The following is a 27820-nucleotide window of genomic DNA, read 5'->3' as shown; positions in this document are numbered from 1 at the left end:
TTAAGATCCACCCTGGATATGATTCCAGAGAGTTATATTAATAAATACTTGTTAGTTCAACACAGGAGTATCCAGAGTATTGTTGCTGAACTCACAACATACCACCAGTAATACTGTTAGGGTCTGTCTTCTTATATCACTTGGCCCAATGCCTGAGAATACAGGGACTACAGCTGTGTGCAAATTGTGCAGCCTATTACAAGTCTCAGTGCACTGTTAAGCACAGGGTTGAGCTTTTTAGTGTGATAACTCCTGGACAATACAGGAGCATAGTACTCTGTTGGGGCACATATCATTGTAAGTGCAGTGGTTCTGAGCACTCTGAAGTTGGCAACCCACGTTGTGCTGGCTAAGCATCTTAAGGCAGCTACCCATGCAGAGACTTTACTGCTGACCTTCTAAATATGGTGCTTATAAATGAGGAAAGGGTTTAATGCAGGGACAGGAAAATTATGGCCTGTGGGCTGGATTCAGCCCACCAGATGATTTCATCCAGCCTGTGGGCATCCACCAATTAATTGCATCCCACCCAACCTACACGCTTCGCTCCCACCTTCCTGCATGGGAGGGCCTCGGCCCCAGCCAACACACACAGCTTCTGGGTAGAGCCACTGCTGCAGCTGCTGGAGGACCTGCTCAGCTTCCCCAGCCTCCAGCAGCTTCTCCTCATGTCCCTGCTGCAGCACTCACGCCAGGCAGCAGGTAGGGAAGTGCAGGTGGGTGGGATCCCAGAGCATGGGGCTGGGACTGGGCCTGGGGCTGCCAGTAGTGTGGAGTTCAGGACCCACGCACAGTGGGACAGCAGGAGTGTGGAGCTCAGGTAGGCAAGTTGTGGGTGTGGGAGTGTGGGGTTTGTGGGGTGTGAGGAAGGGTGGGGGGTGTGGTGACCCCATGACATCCCTCCCCCAAGGTGCATAGCCCCCACCTCTGGTGGCAGCAGCAGCAACAGGCCCTCAAGGTGTTTGCAGCCGCCAGGTGGCACACGGCTCCAACCAGTTCTGGGAAGTGTACATGGCGACAAGGAGTATAACCAGGACGGACCGCTTCCATGGCATGGGGCTCACATGCAGCTACCAGCACCACCAGGGAGAAGCCCTGCAGAACAGAACCAGGTGTCTTCCCCCTCCCTGCCACCATGTGCACCTCACAGGACTTCACCAGACCTGGCAGAAAGCCCTGCTCCCTGCTTCCCAGCAGAGTCCCACGAGCTACACATGGCAGCAGGGAGTGGGGAAGGCAACAGCTCTATCACCCAGGGCTTCTCCCCAGTGGTGCATGAGTCCCGGGAGCTGCACAAGACCCATGTGACAGAGGCGGGCTGCTTCTTGCTGCCTGGCTCAGTTTCTTGCCACCATGTGCAGCTTCCAGAACTAGCTGAAACCACGCACTGCCTGGCAGCAGCATCTGCACAAACCACGAGCACCCCGAGGTTCTGCTGCCTGCTGCTGCCCGTGGGGGCTGTGCACTATGGTGGGGGTGTGGAAGAGTCCCTACACCCCCCACCCTCCCTCACACCCTGTAAACCCCCCCACAAACCCACACCTTGCCTCAGCCCCCCCAAATAAACACCCCCAACATACTCTACACCTCCCCACACGCAGCCACACCCACCCACATACACATGCCACCATACACAGACACTCACCCTCCCAACCACACCCCCCACACGTGCCCCACACACAGTATACAAGCATAAGACTTAATTTCATAATAGCTCAAAAATAATCTCTATATACACTACAGAAACACACATAAATCAGGACAAAAATATTTTTAGAAATAGAATTAAAATACATTATAGTAGATGTTTGACTTTTAGTATATGATTTGGTTTTCTGGTTCCAAGATGACACATCCCACAAAAAGTATACTTCCAGGTGCAAGGGGAGTGACTTCTGGTAGCAAAGGTCAGCAGTTTAGGGGCAGAAGCTCTGGTCCCAAGATGGTGACTGGGAGGTTGGGGCACCTGTCAAGGAGAGGCTACCTTTGCAGCCCCCAACAGCTGATCAAAACTCATTAAGCAGCCCTCCAGCCAAAATAATTGCCCACCCCTGGTCTACTGTGGCGCCAAGGTAGGTTAGGGTATGCTCATGGGGAAGGGCGTGGTTGCCTATTCTGATATTCAGCATATTCTTGGCTCAACAATTGTCCATGTGGAAGAGTGATGATACTGATTTATTGATGCCCAACTTCAAACAGCGCTTATTGAGATAATCAATTATGAGTTCCATGTCAGTGTCCAATATCTTTTCCAGTTCTGTCATGCCAGTTCCTTGGGCTGGTATGGTGACACAGTCAGCATACATGCATTTCTTAGAGGTTGTATTTGGGACATCTGACATATATACATTGAAAAAGTATTGGTGCTAGCACTGACCCCTGGGGGACTCTGTTCTTCAGAGTTCATACTCTGCCTTTTTCTCCTTGGCTAGTAACTTTTCCAATTTTGAGAAAAAACTATAATATAATAATGTTAAGACTAGCTCAGATGAAAACCAGTGCAAATTTATTTAAGATTTTCATCCTGTCAGGAATATTTGCGCTTAGGTTATCAGTTTTTGAAAATGTATCTCCTGTACTATTTTGAACAACAATAATATTAATGTTAATAGTAAAGGTCTCAGAGGAGTAACTGGTAGGATTCAGACCCTGGGTCAGCTAGGAACAGCTGCAGGGAGAAGTATTAGCGCAGTCAGCACCTATAGGGTTAACCCAGCAATTGCCTGGGTGTATGGAACTTTCTTGCTCGCCTGCTGCAGCCATCACTGCTTCCCACCCCAAATGGTGATTTAAATGATTAATTTGGCAGCAACCAAAGCAACTGTAAGGACACGAGAGGGTCTCTGCTAGGGCTGTGCGAAACAGCACTGTTCCACTTCAACTTCTGTTTGGACGGAACAGTGTTTCGTTTCAAGTTTTGTTTTGAAAGCACTGTTCCATTTAGTTTTGTTGAAACTGTTTCGACGTTTCACACACGCAGGCTATTCCGCACCCAGTGCCGGGAAGATCGGTGCTACCGCTGGCCCCAGCCAGCAGCACCAGTCTCCTGTGATCTGGCAGGCAGATCAGCAGCCTGCACCCCCAGGAGGAGTTCAGCACAGATCCCGCAGCCCTCCTGGGGGTGTGGGCGAGCCCCCAGTCTGCCTGCTGGATGACAGGAGGCTGGTGCTGCTGAGCCCAGCGCTGGTCCCAGCCAGTAGCACCAGCCTCCTATCATCCAGCAGGCAGATCAGGGCCCCCCCCCACCACCAAGAGGAGTCGGCAGAGCCCCACAGCCCTCCTGCGGGTGCGGGAAGCCCCCCCAATTGGCCTGCCAGATCACAAGAGGCTGCCCCTGCTGCCTGGGATGGCACTGGTCACAGCCAGCACCCAAAGCTGGGAAGATCAGTGCTGCCGCTGGCCCCAGCCAGAAGCACCAGCCTCCTGTCATCTGGCAGGCACCCCCAGGAGGGTCGCGCAGGCTGTGCCATACTGCTTCTGGGGGTGTGGGCCCCCAATCTGCCTGCCGGATGATGGGAGGCTGGTTCTGCCACCTGGGGCCAGCGGTAGGGCCCGGGGCAAATCGGCTTATGCGGGGACCCGCCTCAACCCCAAGATTGTGGCAGGGGCAGGTCCCCGCATGAGCTGATTTGCCTCGGGCCCCACACCCTCCTCAGGTAGACTGAGGTACAGGGCCCAGGACATATCAGCTCGTGCAGGGACCTGCCTCTGCCCTGGGATCTGCCTGCCGGATGACAGGAGGCTGCTGCTGCCGGCTGAGACCGGCGTTGAAGCCAAGTAAGCCTGGCTTCGAAACTCAAAACGTTTCAAAACTTTCGAAACGTTTCGAGTGCCCTTGTTTCATTTCAAAGCTGTTTCGAAGGCTTTTGTTTCATTTTGATTTCGCTATTTTGAGCTTGAAATGCATTGAAACAGCTTCAAAACAAAACACCGGGCAAAATTTCATGCAGTCCTAGTCCCTATGCTCAGAAGCATTAACGCCCTGGGTGATAATGACCATGCTGATACCACTCTATCCACAGCAGTGGCATCACCCATGCCTGGAGCTGACACAGGATCTCCAATCCCCACTTCCCACAGACAGAATCTCAAGCCCCACTGCTTCCATTCCAGCATCCCCCCCCACCCCTTAGTTAGTGACTAGGCTCGTGTCTTGCTTTCTTATCCATAGATATGCTACTGATAGGTCTTGCTTTTAAAATTTTGTGCACACTTCTTTCATCCTGGGATGTATTTTTATTGGTCAGAAATAATGTCACTACTTAAGTGAAGAATTCGTAACAGCACCATCAGATAGAATACTGATGTTCTTTTAAAAGAATTTGTGTTGAAAAATATGGCTCAAGCATTTCCTTGGTCATTGCATGGCACTGCAGCTTCAACGAAGTATCATCAGGGAAGCCAGATGTTTATACATTTCTCCCCCCACCCGATTAGCAGATTTTTACTGGCAATGGAACAATGTTAAAGTGAACTTGCACAACATACATCGAAAGGCATTATCTACAGTTTGAGCTGTGTCTCAGTACAATTTAACATCATCATTGTAGGTTTGATTTTCAAATATGCAACCAGTATTTAAATCAATGGTCTTAATTGCTCTGAAAAATCAGACCAAGTGCGTAAAACATTGATACCAGCATAAAAATGTATCTTTGTATGCGTCATAGGACATGGAGCCAAATCCTACTAACCTAACATATGAAAGTGCCAAGATTTTGTTTTATAACTCTGATGTGATTTTTATAATATTAACATATTGGCTTGCTATATTGGAAATTCCTAAGGAAACTGCCAGGATGAATCCAAGATAGATTGGCATTAATCAGCAAGTCAACATAAAATGAAAAGAACATTAAAAAAAAATAAAAAAATATATGACTTTTTTCACTTGAGTGCCTAAAACTAAAGAAAAATAATATGATATATATCACCAAGCATAATTATCATCTCCTGTTAAACAATCCTTGAAATAACTTTAAACCATATCCTTAACCAACTCATGGAACTCTTTTGAAGTCAACCGGTCTACATCAATTTATAAACAGGAGGGTGTTGATATTCAGCTGAGCAACTTCTGAGCTGCCAAAACTCACCTACACTGAAGGCACACCAAACGTTGTAAAGGAGCTGTGTTTCAAAGAGGACAAATGACATTTAATTCAGCGTGGAAGACTGATTTTACCAGCCCTTGTAAGCTAAGAATGGCTGAGCCTGCTGCATAAATGGATGAGGCATCCAGGGTAAAGCCTAGACAAACCCAGGAAGTGAGGCCGTCAGTTAACTGAGGCATTTTCCCCTTTGAGTTAGGATGCTAGAGACAATTTGGGAAAATATCAGGGCCTGATCACTTGCAGTCACTAAAAAACAAAAATACCACAAAACACTTTCCATAAGACAAGAGACACTGTGTCCTTGCCAAAATCCAACCATGGCAATTGCTTTCTGCCTTCCTCAGTCTCTCCTAAAGTTTCAGTGGGAAAAGTTATTCTTAACTCCCTCCCTAAGCTGATGTCCAGTTTATTCCTCCAGGTAACTGCATTTCTATCACAGGTAAGGTGATATTTTTTTTAATTGTGATAAGCAGAGCCCTTAAGGATGCCTGCACAAAAGGTTGTCTGATACTTCCCATTACAAGATCCACCCTTCAGTTCAGCAGGTGGGTCCCTCAAGGGTCAGGGCTGTAACTTTTGATATTTCTGTGCAGTAATGTAACTGGAATGGGCAAATGGGACATCAACCCTGGGCCCCAACTCAATCGGGGCACCAAAATGGCAGCCCATCCCAGGAGTCTGTGTCGTGGCAACAGTAGCAGCCCCACACCATTGCTGTTGCACCAAAAGCTGGGTGCAAGGACACCATGCTGCTGCTATAGCAGTAACAACCGAGATGAGCAGACTGCACACACATCTCTCCATTCTCTCTCACATATCTACATTATACTACAAGGACATCCCATCAAAATGGAATGAAAAGCCTGTGGGATTGGGACAGCCTGAGACTAGGACAGCCTATTTGAGGAGAATGGGACAAGTAGTCAGAGGAGGTGATGGTAATGAACAGGAGTAGGAAAGAAATGGTTTGGATGAGATGGAAGGAGGGCAAAAGGATCTTTGACCATTAACACAAACTCCTCCAGAATCTGGAGCAAAACCCAAGATTCCTGAACCATATTGTTCCTTTACTATCTGCACATGTATTTGAAATCTACTGGAAAAAATACAAGTTTCATCTTCCTCTTATGGCTGGTCCCCACACAACAGGTGACAACCAAACCCTCCACTGGTATCAGTCAGTCCATTCCTACAATTTTTCCAGGTCAGGCTGGTGGATATTGATTCTCCCAACCTGCTAATGAACCACGTGCATGTCAATATGACTCCACATAATGGAATTTCTGTGTCTTCGGTTTGCATTAAAAAAAAAAAAAAACCAACCCAAAACTTAAGATATTATACACAGACTCAAAATTATACTAAAAGAACATTAAGGTAATAGAGTTAATTGCTCAGAAGTTAGGAAATACCAGAATTAAGGTTAGCTGAGCAATTCATATTAAGTCCTCTTCTGAAAAATTAGGTCCTCAAACTAGCATCTAAAAATTGTGGATACTTTTAACATTAAACTCTCTGTTTCCCAGTTTCATAGCTAGAAATAGGGATAGTAAGATCTTCTTACCACAGGGCTATTATAAAAATAAATGTCTTAATGTTATGATGTACTCAGAGACAATATTGATGAGTGCCATACAAAACTGCATGATAAATTAATTATTCTTTATACAGACTAGGACGTGAGTAGTATTCCGTATATAAGGGTCACACATTGAATTGTTACGATAAGGTAAAATATTAAATCGTTTCTGAGTCAGTGTGCACAGTGCATTCTGTGGAAAAAATAATGTGTAATGTAATTAAAGACTGAATCACAGTGCACAGGCACAAAGGAACTGAATTAAAATGGTGCAGGCAATCTTAATTCTGGTGTCTCCTACCTTTTTGAGCGCTTGACTTTGAACCCTGAATATTCTTGTAGAGTTGCCGATTTCTTAATATATTTAGATATTGGCAGAATGTCTGAATGTGCAGAACACTTCAAACTACCTACAAGTTATCCTTCTGAAACAAGTGCTAAACAAATATGTCATCCTAATTATTACTGGTCATATTTTACAATGCACGTGATCTAGATTTAAATCAGAATCTTAGTATGTGTTGCCTGGCTCATTAGTTTTAAAAAGTCAATATGACTAGTTTGATGATGTAACAGAAAAACCGTCACATTTCTGAAGTAATGGATTTCCATTCCTCAAATGTTATAGCTGAGTCTTGGCCTGATTTATCAAAAGGTTAAAACTAATAATCTGGGTTCTTTTAATATGACCTCTTAGACCAATAAGATCTCAATCCGACAAAGCACTTAAGCTTGTGGTTAAATTTAATAATCACTGACTTCAGTAAGATGTAAACATGTGCCGCATCATGGCCTAAATTATTTTATACTATTACGTAAATTTGAGTGCACTGAGAATTTCTTAAAGAATTTGGTGAGCTATGCCCAGTGAGTTTGATACATCTCAGTAAATGAATGCCCAGGTTCATTTTTCCAACCCTGAGCCTACATAAAAATTAAAATGGACCTGTTACTGAATTCTAATTTGACAAATACCGATAGTGGCATAGTAGAAATTCTAATGACATAGGAGTTACCTATATAAAAATAACAAACAGCACAGAATCTCGTAAGAGCAGAATTTATGCCCTTATTTCAAGCATATCCATTAATTTTAGGAAAAAACAAACAGGTCAGGATTTAAGAGCATCTTGCAATCCAGTCTGTAGAAAGGGCACCATGTAATTATGCTGTCCCAGGAGCTCAGTGGGAACTCTCAGTCACAATCTGGTTCCTCATCATCTTTGCTTGGGGGAAAGCAAATTGCTCCAGCCTCTTCCTGGCACTGTTTACTTTCTCCCCTGCTGCAGCTTAGCTGTTCTGGCTGGAAAGATAGAGCTAAGGCTCTGCCTGCTCCCTGGTCTAGCCTATCCATTGTGTGCCCATGTGTGCTCTCCTCTATAATACATGGACCATCAGTGCAGCTTGACCTTGCAGGGATCTAAAGAGTGCTTTATGCTTTTCCCTGCATAGATACATCAGGCAACTCATCTGAGCCTTAAATAAATAGATGAAAATGTGATAGGAGACAAAAAGAGTAAATATGTAAGAACACACAAACATCTGCATGTTCACCCATAATAATAATGATTATGACAAATATAACCAATTCCTAGTGGCCCTCATTTGGCTTGAAGTCTGGAAAATAACAGCAAGGGAAGGGTTAAGAGAGCTATTCTCACCTGTCTTTCTTCTTAAGTACTAGTTAACAGTCAAGCACTGCTGCCTTGACTCTCATTCAGGACTGCACCATAACAGGACTGCAGCGTAACAGCTTTGGGAAGAAGGAAAGTTGGACAACTGTTCACCTCACTGTGATCTTATTTATTACTATAGCTGGGCAGCTGATCAGTCAGCCAGCAAACAATGACATATTTAGACCAACTTAAATCCCATGCCCTTTTCATTAAGGAAAACTGGAAGGGAGAGGCCACAGGAATATTTACTGGGGCCTCAGAGGCCAGGACTAAGATAAACACAAAGATAAATAAATATAAATGCAAGGGCAAGAAGCCAAGAGACATACAACATCTGAATAACAGAATATTTGGATTTGTTAGGTCTACAGATGCTCTTTGTAAACATTGCATATAAATCATTTGATCAGACGAAGGGCATCTTTGCCACAGAAGTCACCAGCACATTATATTAGAAGGCACTGCATTTAAATTAAGCCAGGGCCGTCAGTATTTCAGCTGCTTTACAGGTAGGAAGCTTGACTTCAATCATTTTAATCCACAGTCCCTTTAAGAAGTTGTCTGTTGCATTGTGGCAGCCAGCCCAGGCCCTCTGCTCAGTGGAGCAGCAGTTGAGGTCGGCTTGACAGAAGATGGCTAACAGTGTCCCAGATGAATGCCCTCCTGGGATTTGCTTTTAACAAAGACATAAGAAGATGATGTGCAAGAAGACAAGATTATTCGGAGTAAGCAAACTGCTAGAAAACAATCAAGTGAAAAATAAGCAACTTGCTTCTGAGCCTGTCTCATACCTGTGCTACCACTCTCTGACAGCCAGTTCTTTACCATGTTTTCTGCTAAACCTTCAAAAAAACAAAACAAAACAAACAAACCCCCCCCCAAAATAAGCACATCATCTATATCCTTTCTGTTAAGTGCATTTCGTTTCATTGCAGAGCTAGACAAACGCTTGGTGGGCATAATGAGGGAGTGCACGCATGCCAGCAACATTGACCAGTGGTAGTAGAAAAGCTCGAAGCAGCGTCAGCAAATGATTTACAACACAACAGAACCTGGCTGAAAAAATCCCCTTTTTTTTTTTTTTTTTTTTTTGCAAATTGATCTCTCCCGTTACATCTGCTTTTGGCCACACGCCTGACACACTGGTTGCCGTCCCAACAGCCCGTCTGCGTCGGCATCTCCAGCCTGCTCCCGCCTGCACCTGGTGCCTCCTGAATCCAAGCCCTTCCAGCCCTTCGCACCCGGCCGTGCTGGGGGCAGAGCCCACGTGCTGCCCCTGCGGGTTTCTCCCCGAGGCTCCTGTTGCGCGCGGCCCCCTCCCCCGCGGCGAGGGCTGTTGCGCAGTGCAGGGGCTCGGGGAGGCGTGTGGCCGACTACAGCTGCGACTCTCCCCTCCTTCCAGGGGATGCTGCCGCCCTGACGGGCCGGGAAGGAGGCGAGAGGCGGGGAAGCCTGCCCTGGCAGCCGCTGCGCAGGTGGGTCGGAGCCCGCGCTGGAGAGCTCCGCGTCCCAACGACACCCCTCGCCCCCGGCGGGGCAGGTCCCCGCCTGACCCCCCGGCCCGGCTGCGGGACACGAAACGCCCCGGGGACGCCGCTGCTGGAGCCCAGGAGCGGCCCCGGCCCCGCGGCAGGACCCCGCTCGCCCGGCCCGGCCCGGCCCGGCACTGACCTGCGAGGCGCCGCTCGCGGACCTTCCTCCACAGCAGGTCCCAGGCGCGGGCCGTGGAGTCCCGCAGCTGCTCGCTCAGCGACCGCCGCAGCCGGGGCTTGGCCGCGCCGCGCCCGCCGCTCATGCTCGGGGCCGCCCCGGGGGCGCCGGCCCGCGCCCGCTCATGCCCCTGCGGCTGGCGGGACGGGACGGGACGGGACGGGAGGGAGGGCAGGCGGTGGCTCCGCGCGGGCCCGGGCCCGCCTCCGCCACTCCCAGCCGCCGCCGCCGCCCGAGGCACGGGGCAGCCGCTCAGCGCCCCCCGGCCCGCAGCGCCCCGCGGCCCTGGGCGGGGCCTGGAGCCGCCCCGGGACCGCCCCCCTGCCCTGAGCAGGTGCCTCCCGTGGCGCAAGGACCCCCCTCCACCCCCTCACTCCTCCTAGCTCCCTTCGCTCGTCTCCCTTGCCCGCCACTTGTCAACTTGCCCCTTTCACAGCAAGGGGGAAAGGAACCAGACCCCCCGCCTCCAAAACATCTCAAGTTACTTGGCCTCCGCCCTTGGGTGGCTTTAGCCTCCTCTTCCTACCTCGGTTACACACAGCACCGCGCTGTGCCCGCTTCGCCAGTGGTCCGGGCACCGTCGGGGAGAGGGGGGCTACAACCGCCTCTTGGTTTTGGGAACCAAGGTAACTAGTCCTGTTAATTGGCTGTTATTGATTATGGGGGGGGAGAGGGTGGTCCTGTGGTGTCCTGAGCACTGCAAAGTTTGGTGCTGCTGAAGTAGATGCCATACACGAGAAGAGCAAAATTGGTGAAGCAGGCGTGTCCAACTTTGACAGCTGTCCCAATGCTGGTTCAATTAGAACAGGAGGAATAACAGTGAAACCCAGACAGACCAGAGGACTAGCACCAGCTGAACTGAAGTACCAAATGTTCTTACTAAATTAGTTTGAGGCCTCTCGTTCCTGCCCTACCCTTTCCCATCCAAATGTAACAAAGCTTTTGCAGAGTCCCTGGATAAAATAATTTTTGCCCAGACTCCCTGGATAGAGAGCTGTGCTTTGCCATCTCTTCCCAGACTTCCAGTATCCTGAGTTTATCCACAGGAACAGCAGGGTACAGGCACCAGTGCTACAACTCTCTGCCCCGCTACTCATCAGGGATCCTGGGTTTCCTCCAATTTAAAAAAATCCCCAATTTTCAATTTAAAAAAGTAACCCCAAATCCATATCTCCATGATTTAAATGAAACACCACTAATATATACATCTGTATATTAGTGGTGTTTCAATTTAATCATGGAAAATGTGGATCTGGGGTTACTTTTTTAAACTGAAAATTGGAGAAACCCAGGATCCCTGCTAATCACAAATGTGCCTCAAACTTCAATTGGACAAACACTGCCGAGGAAGGAAGGCTACCTTTATCGCTGTGCCCATTTAATTCAAGTTATTACAGATACTGCCTATAACAGTGTGTGCCAGTTGTGATGTTTATTTTGTGAGGTGGGCTTCTGTCCAGCAGGAACTGGGCTGGTACCAGCAATTCATTTAGCATAGAATATTAAACAGCTATTTGACCAGCAGGAGCAGCCATGTAAGGTCAAGTCATGACATGAGCTGGATCTGGAACCATAATTTAGCCATGAAAAGTTTTGTATCCTATGACCAACTCGTTGCTCCAAACTGATGCTCCCCAGTATTGTGACCTTTAACAGTTCTCCTCCCACACAGATAATTTTCCTTCCTATTATGTCCAGGTTTCCTCTGGCCTATCACTAGCGCTCATTTCTTCAATCACTTTCTATGATGGTCAGAAGGGGAGTAGAGAGATGCTATAATCCATTCCTTCAGTGCAATCTCAGCCCCTGATTAGTCCATAGCTCCTCACCAATAGTCTTTAGAGTTCAAAGAGTTAGATTAGGGTTTAACTGTAGTCCCAGTTTAGCCTGCTGCACAATAAAACATGTTTATAAAAAACCCAATCATATGAAAAGCTGAAGAAGAAACAGGAGACACTGTAGCGGAACAACAATTAGACAGGAACCAACAGGACAGGAAAGAAGAACCTAACTCTGTATAGGAAAGTGTTAATACTGATGGCTTGAAATATCACTTGACCTTGATGAATCAGAAACTTTGTCTAGGAGCACAGGGCTGAATCCATCAGAAATATATAAACTGTCATTTTAAGATGTCAGTTTAAGCCGTCAAAAACATTTTTCATCCTGATGGCTTTTTAATTAGAACTGTTTTACCAATGTAAATTGATCTGAAACTGATACAGTGCTAAATTTGAACTGAACAGCTCCAGTGCTCACTGACAATGCTAACAGTGCTTCATAAACAGTAACACAGCAACAGGGATGAAACTAGTCTAAAACTTAAACAGCAGTGAAACTGACAAGAACCACATCAGTTTCGTAATCATGCTACTGCAATGGAAAACCAAGATCAGCCCACATTTAGATAATAAACCTTTAATGAGGATTAGGTGTCCCACGATATGACTTCTAAATAGTAGTTTCTTTTGATATATTACATCAAAAGCAAGTTACATAAAGGGTGTGCTACAAGGCACTCAGAAAAGTGTGCTTGTAACTGACAACAGATCTAAGCCTTTTCATTTCCTGTTAAGATTTCAGGAAACATTAATAGAAGGTAAAGTTTTGGTTAACCACCTGCTTATATTTTAAGCAGAAGGCAAATGAATGAGTATGCAATTGATCAATGTGCCTGTAGCTACATCATGAAACACTTTTCCTTATCCTGAACAAGCCAGATAACATATCCCAGAAAGAGGAGAACATATTTTCCACTGAATCAGCTGATGAGCAGCTAGGTACAAGTCATTTAGACTAGTTTAATTTGTATTTATTTCAACTAGGGATAGATAGATAGATAGATAGATAGATAGATAGATAGATAGATAGATATTTCAATGAGGTAGATAGATAGATATAGTATGTGATGAACAAGAAAAGAGAAAATAAACAGCCCTTTGTAGTGTGGGTTGCACTGTAATACTGGCTTGATTTTACTCACTACTAATAAAATATACACAGGAATTATAACAGAATTTGGCTTTTTTTAAACTTGCCGGCAGACTTCACACACAACATGTAAAATGCTAATTAAAATCCAGCTCTGATGATATTCTGGCACAAAAGGTCTAATGTTCTAATTATATTTGTAGCTATTTACAGTGCCCCCAAATGCTATGGTAATTAGATGCCAATTAAATGACAGTAGATGATAATCTGGCCTCAAATTAACAATTTTTTTATTTACTACTTGCAGTTTCTGTTCTGTTGGCTGATTGAGCTCTTACTAAAGTCAATGGCAAAACTCCTACTCATTTTGACCCAAACAGGATGAATCCTAGGGATTAGAAAATACAGTAAAACTCTTTCCTCTGAACTTTAATTACTAGTCATTCCGGACTTTTTCCTTAAATCTACTAATTTTAAAAGTCGCAATGTATTTATAGAAGAACAGAACAGGATATATGTTGACAGAGGAAAAGCATCAGGAGAGTGTCTCCATAGGAACAACTGTATTCTTGAGTGAATAGAGCAACCACTTGCCTTTTCATCTCTTTACAACAAAAATAAGAATGTCATTGAGAAATTCAGTTCCCAATAATTTAATATAAAAGATGGTCCTCAGCTGAAGCGCATGTTACTAACTACCAAAACATTTGCATGGTGGGGCAGGCAGTTGGGTGTAAAACACTGACTCTTTTCAAAACCTACTATAATCATGGCATCTTTGGTCCTTCCATCCAATAATAGTTCAACAGCATGTATAAAAACATCAAATAATGCTTTTATCTTTGTCCAAAATCTTTGGCTCTTTGACACTCAGCATAGCAACATGGCTGGGAGCCTAGGGCACAGGAGCAAAGGCAACTTCCAGTTGCCATCTTACTGCCAGCACAACTGCAATTGTACTGCTGCCTGCAGCAGCCATTTTTTTCACCACCCCACAAGTCAGTGCCTAGTTGCCCTGGATACTCTGCTGCTCTGAGGGCCCTGCAACTTTGGAATGCCCCCCACCCTGCACATTCCCATATTGCATCAAAGTAGTTCATTCAGATGAACATTTAGGACTTCATACAGCTTGGGGAATGTTTAACAAAGTCATAACGAAGGGCCTTTGGACATTTTTCTATACAAAACATTGGGATTTCCTTTTCCCTGGAATGCATTAAAATTGCATTTTTTCAAATTATTTTTTATTTTATATCTTCCTAGAGCAGGGATTCCACCTTCTGGCCAACTTAGTTTAGTAGAGTATCAGGGCTTGTGTATCAGTTTAGCAGAACATGACTTGAATATCAGTTTAGATTGTATGTCCCCTTACATAATGATTTAAATCAAGAAATACTTCAGAAAGGCTGTCCTTCTGTGGCTACTCCTGAGATTTCAGTCTCCAATGTGATTGATTTTGTTTGTTGGGGACATCCCCACAGCTGCTTCACCAGCATATCTGTGCATTTGGAGTGTGTGATTGAGAGCAGGCAGACCGGGCTGCAGTGGACAGATCTCTTTAGAGACGTTACACCAAAAGAATAAATTAGGTTTAGGTATAGCCTGGCTGTGAGATCTAGAGAGGAGAAAGGCCTATATCAAAGATGATGTACAATTTAAAAGCCTGAGCAACCAGAAGCATAACAAGACAACTGTATTACCTGGGCATAGGGCAGCAGCGCAGCTGGTTGTCAGAGGTGACAGCTAGTATTTTTGCACCCTCCTCCCTCAAGTCAGTGCCCAGGACTACTTAGTAACTGTACTGTGAGCAACAACATGACTGATATCGTTCCCTGTGGGTGAGAAAGGAAGTCCACGGTAGCCTTGAGGAGAAGGTCACTGCATAGATAACTGTCTAAGGAAGCACAACATGTGAATAGATGCTGGAGTACAAACATACAACCTACACCCCAGAGTACAAACCTGACATGTAAAGACAATCTCACATCATCTCTGAACAACTACAGCTACATCAATCTTTGCACATCTGTTAGTCTCTGACAGTCATTAGGGGTTAAGAACTGTCAAAATAAACAAGTGCCTAAAAGCCTATCAACTTTAAAAAAAAATTGTCTTACTTTCTTTGGTTAAATGCCCTCTACACCTCTTTTGTGTATATAGTACATGGCTGGTATGAAAGCTTGGGAATGAAAAAGCAAGGTCAAAGTATTATAGAATCATAGAGAAGTAGGGCTGGAAGGGACCTCAAGGGTCATCTAGTCCAACCTCCTGGCTGAGGCTCCCATTTCACTTCCCTTGCCCCATGCGGGAAACAGCACAGCTCAAAAGCATGGGAAATACCCATAGTTGAACATAGGCATAACTATGCTAGATCATCCCTGACCAGTGACTGTCCAGTCTCTTCTTGAACACCTCCAGTAACAGAGAGTTCACAACTTCCCTTGGTAATCTATTATATTGCCTCACTGTTCTAATAGTGAAGAAGTTTTTCCTGATATCTGATCTAAGTTTAGTTTGCTACAACTTCAAGCCATTTGTTCTACTCTGTGCAGAAAGACAGAAAAGGTGTTCTTCCTCTTCTTTATGGCAGCCCTTCTTGTATTTGAGGAGTGCTATCAAGTAGAGTGAGTCCACACTTCACTGACTGGGTAACTGTCTGGAAAAATAAACTATATACAATTTGTGAGTGGATGTTATTGTGTGGCTTCATTTCCTACGGAAAGGCCACATCTACACCAGATGCTGACTTTTAATACTTGTGTATGAACAAGTACTAAATGATTGTGCAGTAACTGGAGTTACCACATCTTTACGAGTCGCACTTTGTGCCATGCAACACTACTGCGCAGTGGTAACAAGATACTGCAAGGGTCAGCATCTTGTGTAGATACAGCCAATTAGACTTTATATATGGATGAAAGTAAGATATTGATCCTTTTATTTTGGGGATTGATATCCTCAAAAAATGTACAAAGTAGTTTTGAAATTTAAGGTGCTTAATATTCTTGATAAAGCAAGTTAGCTTGAAATTGGAAATCACTTAGCATAGAACACTGTCATCCAGGTTACCTGGCTTTCTTCATTCTGGCTTCTCATTTCCTCTACAAAATGCCTAACAAAAATAAACTGTGTTAAATTATGTTTTCCTTTATTTTCAGTGTATCCACTTATTCATATTAATGAGGGGGGGCAGGGGTTGCCTAAACCAGGATTTTTTGCCCCAGATTTTCAATTGATGCTACCACCATGGTAGCAATAGAAGAAATATTAATATAGAAAAAGTGCAGGCAGCCACTGGCATTTGAACAATGATGCTGTATGGACATAGTTCAGAGTCATCAGGAATTTGTTCTAAATTCTTCTGGTGACATAGGTACCTTGGTCAAGCATACTAAGCAGTCATTGCTGACAGATTCCAAAAACTATGTACTTGAACTGCTGCTGAATGCAGTTCAAATTGGAAATACAAGAACTTCCTTCAGAAATTGGAAATACAAGAACTTCCTTCACGTGCGTGCGCGCGCACACACACACACACACACACACACACACACACACCCTCTCTCTCTGTCTTCCCCCCTCCAAGTAATCAGGTTATTGATAACTGGTGGAAGTGTTTACCAAATAATGACATATTATGAATGATGATACTTACAGAATAGGGATCATCCCAATGGACAGAGATCACTTCAATCAGAGCTGAAATTCAGCCACTTCTAAGGTGGCATGTGGTAACTGCTTAACAGCTCACTGAAATACTTCATAGTAGTTTAGGATAGAAAGTGAGGACAGTTACATCCAATTGCAGCAGCAGGGGAATTTTAGAGATATAAATTATAATCACTGAATTTATAATCAGCTGAATTTGGCTGAGACAAGTTAACATCCCTACTAATATAAAAAGTACTGTGGTATCTTTAATAACTGCATTAAGGGTGATTTAGATTTCATCTGTGCTCCAGCAGCACAGAAATGTCTGTCAGCAAGTTATAGTATTGATTCAGGAATGGTTCAAAGTGAAGCCTGGCAGCTATTTAATTACCAACATCACTTCCTGCAACTTCTCTATAGGTCTTCCAGAGAGGATCAGATCCAACTTGAGCCTGCTTCACTTGTGAGATCTAGGATTACAGCACAATTTGGTTTTGCAGGCTGTGATACAGCAATTCCTGCTAGCATCAGGGAACTTAAGGTTACAATGGGTACTTGTTTTATGACATCTAACATATCTAGTTCTTCCTGCTGAGAAGCAGGATATTCATGCTGTGAAGAAGGGGCTGGCCTAGGTGGATCTACAGTTCTTTCTATCCCAAAATGTCTCTGTTTCTGTGAGAATATTTTGGTAGCATCAGACAGCACCTGTATTCCATTAACTCCAAAAGCATTTCACTGTTTACAGTTACCAGGAAATGTCGATGTCTGTGTTATATTAACAAGTCAGCAATAAGAACTGCAGTCTCAGTTTTAGGATTTACTAGAGAATGGTTGACTGTGACTCACTGCATGTTTAACTTTTTAGTTGAATCACGAATAAGCATGCTTGCCTAACCGTGAGAGATGGATGCAAACAAATGTTGCTAAAAGAAGTTGGATATAATAATGAACATGTCAGTCAAAAACAAAAATAATTGTTAGCTGAAAGTCTAGAAGTGCTTGTGACTGCCACATTAATGTGTCCTCATTTTTGTATATTTTTCTTGCCATTTGTATAACAAATTCATTTAAGGTTGAATTTGTTGGGATCAGTACTATATTGTGTGTGTTTGGGGAATATTATATATGAACAGAGAAGGTCTCAGTAATGGCAGATGACAAAACAAGAAGCAGTGGTCTCAAGTAACAGCAAGGGAAGTTGAGATTAGATATTAGGAAAAACTCTCTCACCAGGAAGGTAGTAAAGTATTGGAATAGACAACCCAGAGAGGTTGTGGAATCTCCATCCTTGGAGGTTTTTAAGACCCAGCTAGACAAAGCCTTGGCTGGGATGATCTAGTTGGGGATGGCTCTGGGTTGAGCAGGGGATAGGACTAAATGACTTCCTGAGGTCCCTTCCAAACCTAATTTTCTGTGATTCTACGATATATCATAGGAAGACATGATAACATACTTTTAAAAATCACTGACTTGTTGCTATGTTATCATACTACACATAACATATGTGACGGGCTAGCTGGCAGTGACCTAGCCCAGGGGTTTTGAAAGGGCAAAAGATGATTGGAGGACTTGGGATTCCCTTTCCTTACCAATCAGGCCCCAGAGACTCACCCCTCATGTCCACTGATCGGCCCCTTGGGTCACCTGGAGGGGGATAAAAGGGGCAGCACGGCTGACTCAGCAAAGAGACCAGTAAGGTACCATGAGAAAGGAGCTTCAAAGAGCTGGCAAAAGCTGAGCCAGTAAGCAGAAGCAGTTGTCCCAGAAGAGCCTGAAGGAGCAGGACCTGCAGGCAGCAGTTAGACCCTCAGCAGCATGGCGTGTGGCTGGCAGGAGAGGCTTCCTGCTGGGCTCCAGGATCCCCTATGAGAGGTTGTGGCCAGCAGGAGAGGCTTCCTTGCTCCAGCAAGGATCTGAGCAGTGACCTGAGAGGTTCCCAGCTTGGCTTCCAGCTCCTCCAATCAGAGACCAAGCAGCTCAATGTGAGGCCGGGACTCCAGGAAGATCAAGACCCCCAGCTGCTTAGAGCAATACCAGCATTGGTGGCTGTATGGCAGTGTTTCTGCCTACCATGTGGGCGATCCAAGTTCAAGGCCCAGTTTTGGTGACTTGGGGTGAGTGAGCCAGCAAGGAAAAGTTTCTCTTGCAGTGGAAAGGGGCCATTGTGTTTTCCCCCTTTCTCCCCTTCCAGGTACCTAGGCCCTATATTTCTTTGTCCTTTGACATTTTGTATTTTGTGCCTTTTTATATTTCCCCAACCAGTATTGTATGCTCTGCTGTTTGTGTTTTATATTTTGTTAACCCTGTCTTTTGTCAATGATTGTAAGTCTAACCTTTGTTGAATCCTGCCCCCTTAGGGGGTATAGTGGACACTACAATGCCCCAATTATGCCTGTTATGTTCCCAGTATTGTTCCCTCATTAACAGGTATATGGTTAAGTCCCCAGTGGTGGTCTGGGTCTGCTCTATAGGGGGAGGAGAGTCCCTACACTTCCCACAGTGCATGTGCACCTGCTTTGATCCCTTCAATTGGAGATGGGGTACCTTTTGGAGTACTGCCTGGGTTACACATCTTCAGCCTGAGAAGTGAAATCACTTATCGGCAAAACAGAATTTTGTTGGAATCTCCTGAACGTGATTTGAAATGTTATACTTGTGGGTACATAACGAGGCACAGGGAAGGCAAAAAATGGCTTCTTAGAGATTCTCTTTAACCTCCTTTTTTGCTGAGCTCCACTAGTAAGGATAATATTTTCTTAGCATCATATTTTGTTTACATGACATCAATTTTCATAAATAAAAGCTACACAATATGAAGTATTTGTGTTCCTTATGTTTAGAGACTAAAAAAATATTTTGTAACGCTAACCAAACAATTCCTAACAGTCGCAACAGTGTAGAACATTCTGTGGCCAGAACATGCCAAAATGTATACTAACAGCATTGAGATAAAGTAAAAAAGTACTGGTGGTGTCACCTACCTTTTGCCTAGGGGTTAGAGAACTGACCTCAGGAAGTGGGAGATTTGGTTCTGCATCCTCAGGTTAGGGGGAGGGGTTAAACCCATCATTCCCATAAAAGTGCATTAGCTACTAGTTTACAGAATCAGCTAAATCAGTGGACAAGGAAGGTGAAATGGGAGCAAAAAAGAGATCAGGGCTAGATACAGACACTCAAAAAGCATGAGGCTTAATTGATTCAGTCTTTGCAGGTTAGTCTAAGCTGCACAGATTCAACTGAAACAGAAGTGAATAAACATTTAATTTACCTTTGATCAGGAAATGCAGTCACATGCCTGCAGTAGCTCAGGCCAGAAAGCAGGGGTGTTAGAGCACAGCTCTCTGGCTGTGTGTTCACTTCCTATTCCTGTTGCCCCCAAAGTCTCTGGGATTTGCAGTCAGAATTACAGCAGCAGGACTCTGCAGAGTTGTTTATCACTACCTTTTCCAGGTGCCTTTGGGACTTGTAGTCCACAGCTGCAGCCAGCAGTAAGTTTAAATGGGGGAAGGAGTCTTTAACCCCCCTCCCTGGCCCCAGCCCCCAACTGGGGTTTTCCAGGGGGCAGTCCCCCCCCTTGTAGACTGGGCTGCACCCTCAGATCAGCCAGCCCTCACTGCTCCAGCTAAAGCCTAAGGCTGGAAGGGATGCTGGGGAACAGACTCTGGTTCAACTTAAACTAGGAAGGGGTCTGGGACAGAAGTTTCATAAACCAGTTTGACCCGAATCCGTTAAGTCTGATACTACATTTAACCAAGTTTATCTTAAACCAGTTTCGGCCATTCTGAAACTGGGTTATGTGCAGTGAACTTCTATTCTGTTATAGGTTTAAACCAATTTCTGATTACTTAAACTGATTTATGTGTAACTTGTATCCCTAGCCCAAGAGAGAATGCCAACTGTGTACCTTAGAGCAGTAATTCTCAACCTTTTTAGATTCAAGGCACCCCTTGTTAGGCTCAGAGCACCCCTTGGAACATGCCAGTTCTTAGTTTTCACTTGTTTTGTAACTATGGACAAATCATAGAGTAATTCTTCTGCTGCAAAGAACTCAGAAAAACCACAAGAGTTCAGAAAGGTTTAAACACTATGAATTCCTATTTGAAAGCTCTGGGTTTATTTTGTGAATCATTTGCACACCTAACAATGCTAACATTGTATGGCACCTCACACCATTCTAGAAAGATGGCACATTAATTTAGAATCCCTAACTTAGCATTTAAGGCATTCAGTTGAGGTAGAAGAGCCTGACATTCTGCTCCTCAGTTGCAGAATTATTTCTGGTTCTTATCCAATGATTTTGTGTTGTAAAACACACAAGCAATCTTGGGAATAGGACCTGGAACTCAGGCCTGACCCTTCGCAAGGAAATGCCTTGTTAACTGGGCTACCGAGTTATACTACCTCCTGCTTTTTCTTCTTTTGACCCGAGGACTCCTGCATTCTTGATTGCTCAGTGCATCAGCTTCTAGGTGCACTGACTACACTTTCTTTATAGCCTGGTGGTTAGGGCATCCTCATGAAAACTGGATGATGCAAGTCTAAATCCACCATAGGCTGGGGTGAGCAAAGAACAGAAGTCAACCCTTTTCTGAATAAATGTGCTGATCATTAAGGAAATCCCCACTCTCATATGTAGGTAGTTGTGTGAACAGAGATACCTAGTGAGCAGTCTGGTGAAGCAGATGTTCAGACACAGATTCATGTTTACTATATACTACTGGCTACCTCCAGGCTTTCTGAATTGCCCCTCAGGCACTTATCACTCCTTCTGCCCTGATATTTATTCTCCTCTTGGCTATTAATTGGACCAGCTTCAACAGGAGGGATAGAGGATGCTTTTGGCAGTGTCTAGCTAAGTGAATCTTTGTCTCATTAGACTCAGCCTAGAAAAATGCCAGATCTGAGCTTTCACTCAGTTTTTGATTATGGAAAAATGAAAGAGCAAGTGTTCAACTGCAAAGATTAAAAAAAAAAACATAACAGGTCAAAGCGTTGTGGACACTGGATTCCTATTTGAAATCTGTGGGTTTATCTTGTGAATCATGTGTAGCTGTTTGCACACCTAACACTGTGCATCTGGTTGAGAATCAGTGGTCTAGCCCAGGAGTGGCCAACCTATGGCATGAGTGCCACAAATAGCATGGGCAGCTGCTGTGTGTAGCACACAGCAGATCAGGGATGGGGCAGGCAGCACAACAGCAGAAAGGGCAGGAAGCAGAAAGAAAAGCAGCAGATCAGACAGGGAGCGGAGCCCAGGCCAAGGAGTAGAAAGCAGAGCAACAGATCAGGAAAAGAGCAGAGGGCAGGGAGCAGAACATAGAGCAGTAGATTGAGCAGGGAAAGAGGACTGGAGTGGTACTTAGTGAGTATATAGGGCTGATTTGTGGCACATCTAAAAAAGGTCCATCAAGCACTTTGATGGAAGTGGGAGATATAGGGTCAAACCCCATATGAGTGAGGGGAGGTCTAGAACCTGGGCATTCCCTGGGCAAATGCCGTAGCCACCAAAATATTGGGCTAAAAATTTAAATCTGTGTAACAGGTCCAAAATACTTCTTACATGGCTATAGCTATGCGAGTAAGTGGTACTTTCCTCTCTAAAGGTGGAATAGGGTTTTAGCTGTAACTTTTAGCTATTCCAATGCCTAGCTATAGGTGTTGATATTAGTAAACTGGAGAATAATGCATTATTAAAAATGTCTTTGCCCCACTGTATTGATATGAACTAGTTCAACAATGTTTTAAATTTTACTGTTCAAAAGTTATAGGAGAAAAAACCCAGAAGTTTTCTCATGCTCAAGACAGTGTCTAGACTATAATACAATGGGATCTGACCCAGTATTAATTCCAAAGGGATAAAATAAATTAAGTTTTCTGACTGACAAAGAGGAAACATTACATTAAATTAAATTCAAAACCCTGTGCGTGAATTTGACCTACAAAGTTAGTAAGTGTATGTTTTCTACAGTGGTTTTTCAATCTTTTGTTGTATGTGACTATTAATATAAAAAGGAAAGAAAAAAGACCAGGTGTTATATATAAAAAAGCATAAACTGGTCTTCTCTGGTCTTCAGCTCAGAGATTATTTCACTGAGACCTTTTGTTATTTCTCCACGTTCTGAAAAGTTTATAAGCAGCTTCCCAGGTATTTAAGTGAGTGCAGTCAGTCATAATCGAAGTCAGTCATAAGCACTATTATAGCAGGAAGATATCATCCTCCCTTAAGGACCAACGATATTTGGATTCTTTCTTTCCTATTTTATTCCTTAGGTCATCATTTACACCCATGCAAAATTATGAATGGTAAGTCAGAAGTACTAACAAATAGGCACTGAGAGTCTTTTACTCTCTCTACCTACAGGTGTAAATGACCCCAGCAGGTACAGGGAGAGGAGACCCAAATTCATGCATTCATTATAGTCAACATTTCCCCTTATACCAGAATTTTTTTTACCATTTTATAAAAGTTTCCCTCCGTGTTCTCAAGAAGCCTGACATACCCTTATTATGTTATTGCTACCTGGGAAGCACCATGTCAAATAATACATTAATGTATGGCAAAATATACCACAGATTGCTCAAAGCTGGCAGTACTTTTGGAAAGCTCTGGATGAGGTTCTGAGAGAAAACAGGCACTAAAGGGGCAACAAAACTTGAGGCATAAACAGCAACAGCTATACCCACTTTACTGTGTATGTGTGAAAGCCGGACTACTGAAAGTTGCCACATTAGCAAACTCAGTCACTCCCACTTTAAATTGCATCAGAAAATCATGAAAAGTCCCTGGCATAAGATAGCAACCACAGTGTTTCTAAAAAGAACAAATATGCCAGGCATGGAATTACAGCAAAGGTGCAGCGGTGATAGGCCAAACACAATGGAACAGACTGCCTAGGGAAGCTGTGGACACCCCATCACTGGCAGTGTTCAAGAACAGAGTGGATAGCCAGGGATGATCAAGGCATAGCTATGTCTATGTTCTACTATAGGTATTTCTCATACTTCTATGCTTTGCTGGTTGCATCTGCCCCTGTCCCAGCCCCCCAGCCCCCTTTCTGCTACATGTGTCAGGGTGCTTTAAGCCTTCCTCAGAGGCACTGGGCATTAGGTACAGCCAAGGCTGGGGACTTTAACTGGAGTGTGCCAATGCTTCTGCTGCAACCAAAGCCAGAGGTTCCACGGAGCTAGGCGGAGTGGCCACAGCGACTCCGTGCTGCTACTGGCTTCACATCTGGCCACTCAGCCTTCCCCCCCCCCCGAATCTGCCGCCGGCTTCCTTGCATCCAGGGACAGGGCCCCACACAGGCTGATTTACCCTGGGCCCTGCACCCTGTTTGGGTCGTCTCTGCACATAAGCAAACTAGGCACATGCTTAGCGCCCTGAGCTGTGGGAGGCCGGTCCTTCCCCTGCCATTGGCAGGAATGGCCCCAACCACTTCCCTTCCATTCCCTTCCCCTACCATCTGCCAACCTTGCCACTGTGTCTGCCCCCTAGCTGTGGCTCCAAGCCCAGCCCCCTGTGGGTGGCAGCACCGGGGTGGGGAGGGCGGTCTCAGCCAGCCTGGGACCCATGAGTTTGTTTGCCTAGAGCCCACTAAAGAGTTAATCCAGCCCTGGCTAGAAGGTCTTGCTCTTCTGGTCAGGGTCAGACCAGTCACCATATATGGGGTCAGGAAGGAATTTTACCCCATGGTCAGATTGTCATGGAGTGTGGTGATTTTTACCTTCCTCCACAGCAGGGGGCCTACAGAGTGGGACAGTTCTACGCAGGACCTCTTGAGCATATATTGACAGCATTTTATAGAAGCAGAAGGTTGGCTATCATGGCTCTCCTACTTTTTCTGTGGTAGGTTAAGATACTGTCAGTGTTGTGTCAGGGTTGCTGGTAGTCTCACATAGAGTTTAAATTATGGTTTGTATGGGATGGTTTGGTTAGGGATGATTCTGCCTCAGGCAGGGGGTTGGACTAGATAACCTCTGAAGGCCCTTTCCAGCCCTCTTGTTTATGATTCTATTACATTCTTGATGTCAGACAGTGTAAGAAGCCACTCTACAATGAAAAGAAGAGTGGCATTGGTGATATGTAGGGGGTGTACACGGGTGCATGTGCACCACTTGGAAGCGCCAGCCGCAAAACTGGAAGTCCCAACAGAAGTGCACTTCTGGTTTTGCCACAGGTGGCTCCCTGGTTGACGATCGGCCACTGGGGGACCACCCCCCACTGGTCAGCAATTGATCGCGGGGGCACCATCCCTTGGTCGGTGATCTGGTCCCCCCCACATTTTGTAAATCCTCTTGTGATAATTGGCCTAAGACAGGAGTGAACAAAATATGGACCATGGGCTGCATCCAGCCTGCCAATTGATTGGATCTGGCCTGTGGCTGCCCCCACAGCACTCTGCGTGGGGCTGAGCCTGCCCAGGTCAGCTCACACTGTGCTCCAGCCTGCAGCCACTGATCTGGCCCCAACTAATGTACACAGTGTAACAGGGGGCTCTGTAGGGGCCGGTCCGCCATTGGCCCACCCACCTGTTTCTGGGCCAACTGCCCGCCTCAGTCTTCTGTCACGCCTTGTTGTTTCTTAATTGATTTTCATTAGGCAGGAGGCTGCTCATTCTTGCCCCGATGCCACAGAGCGTTCTCTGCGGCTCTGTTCCTCCCGTGCACCACAGCCCAAGCCTCGCAGATAGCATCCAGATGACACAATGCTCTCGGCCTACAGCCAGACCACTCTTAGCCCTCGTTGTCAGGCCTCAAACACACACGCATTCATACCGCGGTCCTCTCATTATGGCCTCTCACACTCCACCCGCTCTCACAGGGTGTCTTTCATGCATCAACAACTTATACTGTCTTGCTCCCTCTCGGAGTGGGCCTCTAAGGCCATAGGCTTTATCTAGTGCACGCCTTGGGTGGCAGACATACCGCCTTTTGGGCCTCTCCCGCGACCGTCACCGGGGTAGTGGCCAGTCAGTTACCCAACCAGGGGCAACTCTATACAGACTCACACACACACATACCGGGCTCCCAGACCTCTGGTTTCCCTTTCACTGGCACTCCACATATGCCCCCTCACTGGGGCTCCACACCTTCACTGGGGGCCTACCCTTACTGGGGCTCCACATCTTCTACCCCCTCACTGAGACTATGGGGCTTCCCTCCCTGTTAGGGGCTCAGGTGGCCATAGCCATACCTGGCTCCAACTGCTACCCACAGTGATGTGGGGGCTAGGGCTTATTCAGGCATGCAAACCCACCTTCCACCATGATGGTAACTGGTCTGATATTTTCCAGGAGGCTCCTGCCACCACTGGGAGCCCCACCAGACCACCCACTCCCAGCAGGGGGCAGTTTTGGGCCAGGGCCAGGGCCAGGGCCAGGGCCAGGGCCAGGGCCAGGGCCAGGGCCAGGGCCAGGGCCAGGGCCAGGGCCAGGGCCAGGGCCAGGAGCCTCCTGCCCCTTCCTGCAAGATGTTCCATTCAGCCAGGCAATGTTTTTGCCTGCCTGAGCAGTGACAAACTGCTCTGTTTATATAGGTGGCCATGGTTCTAAAATGGCTGCCGCAATCAAGCACCTGCTGGCTGCTTGACTTGGCCCTTAAAGTGGCAGGCACCAACAGTGCCCTGCCATGCACAGCTTTTGGTGAGGCTGTTCCCATTGTGGCTGCTGCTCGGCTTCCCTCACTTCCAGCAGCAGTTCCTCCTCCTGCTGCACTGCTCCAGGCCAGGAGGCAGCTTAAGCTGGGCAGCTCCTGCTCCAGCACACAGGGCTTTGGCTCCAGTTCCAGCTTCTGGCTGCCTTCCACCCACTCTGCCCACCTGGTGTGGGAGGCCTAGTGGGTGGAAGGCAGCTGGGAGCTTCAGAAGGCAGCTCTTCCCCAGTGTGTGGGGTTGAACTGCCAGGCTGAACCTCTCAACTACCTTCCACCCATCCAGGAAGAGCACACACCAACTGCTGAAACTTCCTTAGCCTGACGAAGGGTTTTTGAACTCGAAAGCTTGCTTAATAACTATTCTCCAACTATTTGGGTTGGTCTAATAAAAGATATCAGATTCACCCGAGGAACCTTGTCTGCCTATGTCCTTAGACCAATACGGCTACAACCTACACCCCTTCCACCGACTTGGCCATTCATGCCAGGTGGGTAGAGTGAGTGGAAGGCAGCCAAGAGCTGGAACTGGAGCCAGAGCCAGAGCCCCAGATGCTGAGGAAGGAGCCATTTGGCTGAAGCTGCCTCCCAGACCAGAGCAAGACAGCAGGAGGAGGAGCTGCCACTAGAGACAAGGGGATCTGAGCAGCAGCCACATCAGGTGCAGCCCTGCTGGAAGCTGTGTGCACTGGCCAGGGCTGGACCATGGCACGGGCTTCCCTGGGTGGGGCTCAGCTCCATGCAGAGCACTGTGGAGACAGCCATGGACCATACCACCCAGGTGAGCTCTGCTGCACATGCCCCCCTGCCCTCTCCTTTCTTCCCTTATGCCCAGCAAGCTCCCGAGACCTAGCAGCAAGGCAACCCCCACACACACATGCATATGCCCCTCCACATGCTCCACCCCTCTGCCACACCCTCCCAAAGGCAGAGGCTGCCCCAAAACCCCACCCTGTGATCTCAGCCTCACCCACGCATCTCACTCCTGAACACCACTTCTCACCTGCCCACCCACCTGCCTGTGGCCCCATCCCACATAGGGATTTTTGGTGAGTTGTTGCGGTGGGGGGTGCTGATCCAGCCCACGACAACTCGTTAAAACTTCCTATGTGGCTTCTGGGCCCAAATAATTGCTTACTCCTGGCCTAAGAGGTATAATGAGTGTCTAAAATCTATCCTAAAAAAGGTAGAATGCCCACTGATACATGAGAGCACATTGCATGTCGCAAAAAGGAGAAGCAAAAGTTTATTTGTGATGGCCAAATTACATTGGAAACAACTCATATCCAGCTAGCTAAAAAGAACGCAGAAATACCTTGTGAAAGACCAATCTTTAGGTCAGTAGTACTCAACCTGTTGACCTCACAGGCCAGGTGAGTGGCCTGGGGCTGGTCCATGGGACAGATAGAGCCCCATGCACCAGGATCTGGCCTTAGGTCCTCTTCCTTCCCCCCTCTCCCCACTGGCCTGTGCACTGGAGTTGAGCCCCAGAGACCTGGGACCACTGC

The 27820-nt window shown here is 46.1% G+C and overlaps 1 protein-coding gene across 5 annotated transcripts in view; it reads right to left on the bottom strand.

The window, feature by feature from the left end:
• STARD13 (StAR related lipid transfer domain containing 13) overlaps positions 1 to 27820 on the bottom strand; it is a 514731-nt gene that overhangs the window by 226045 nt on the left and 260866 nt on the right. The window contains exon 1 of one of the 5 annotated variants that reach the window (XM_059717082.1): positions 10041 to 10216. The exons of the other annotated variants lie outside the window; for them this stretch is intronic. Within the exon in view, the coding sequence (XP_059573065.1) occupies positions 10041 to 10164 (124 nt within the window). The 5' untranslated portion in view covers positions 10165 to 10216. Of the gene's footprint in view, positions 1 to 10040; positions 10217 to 27820 lie in introns of those variants that run through there. 5 annotated transcript variants of the gene reach the window in all.

This window comes from Alligator mississippiensis, chromosome 1 (assembly GCF_030867095.1).
Source record: "Alligator mississippiensis isolate rAllMis1 chromosome 1, rAllMis1, whole genome shotgun sequence".
Classification (NCBI taxonomy): Eukaryota; Metazoa; Chordata; order Crocodylia; family Alligatoridae; genus Alligator; species Alligator mississippiensis.
The sequence above is the reverse complement of the archived record's forward strand: the minus strand, read 5'-3'. Positions and strand labels throughout refer to the sequence as shown.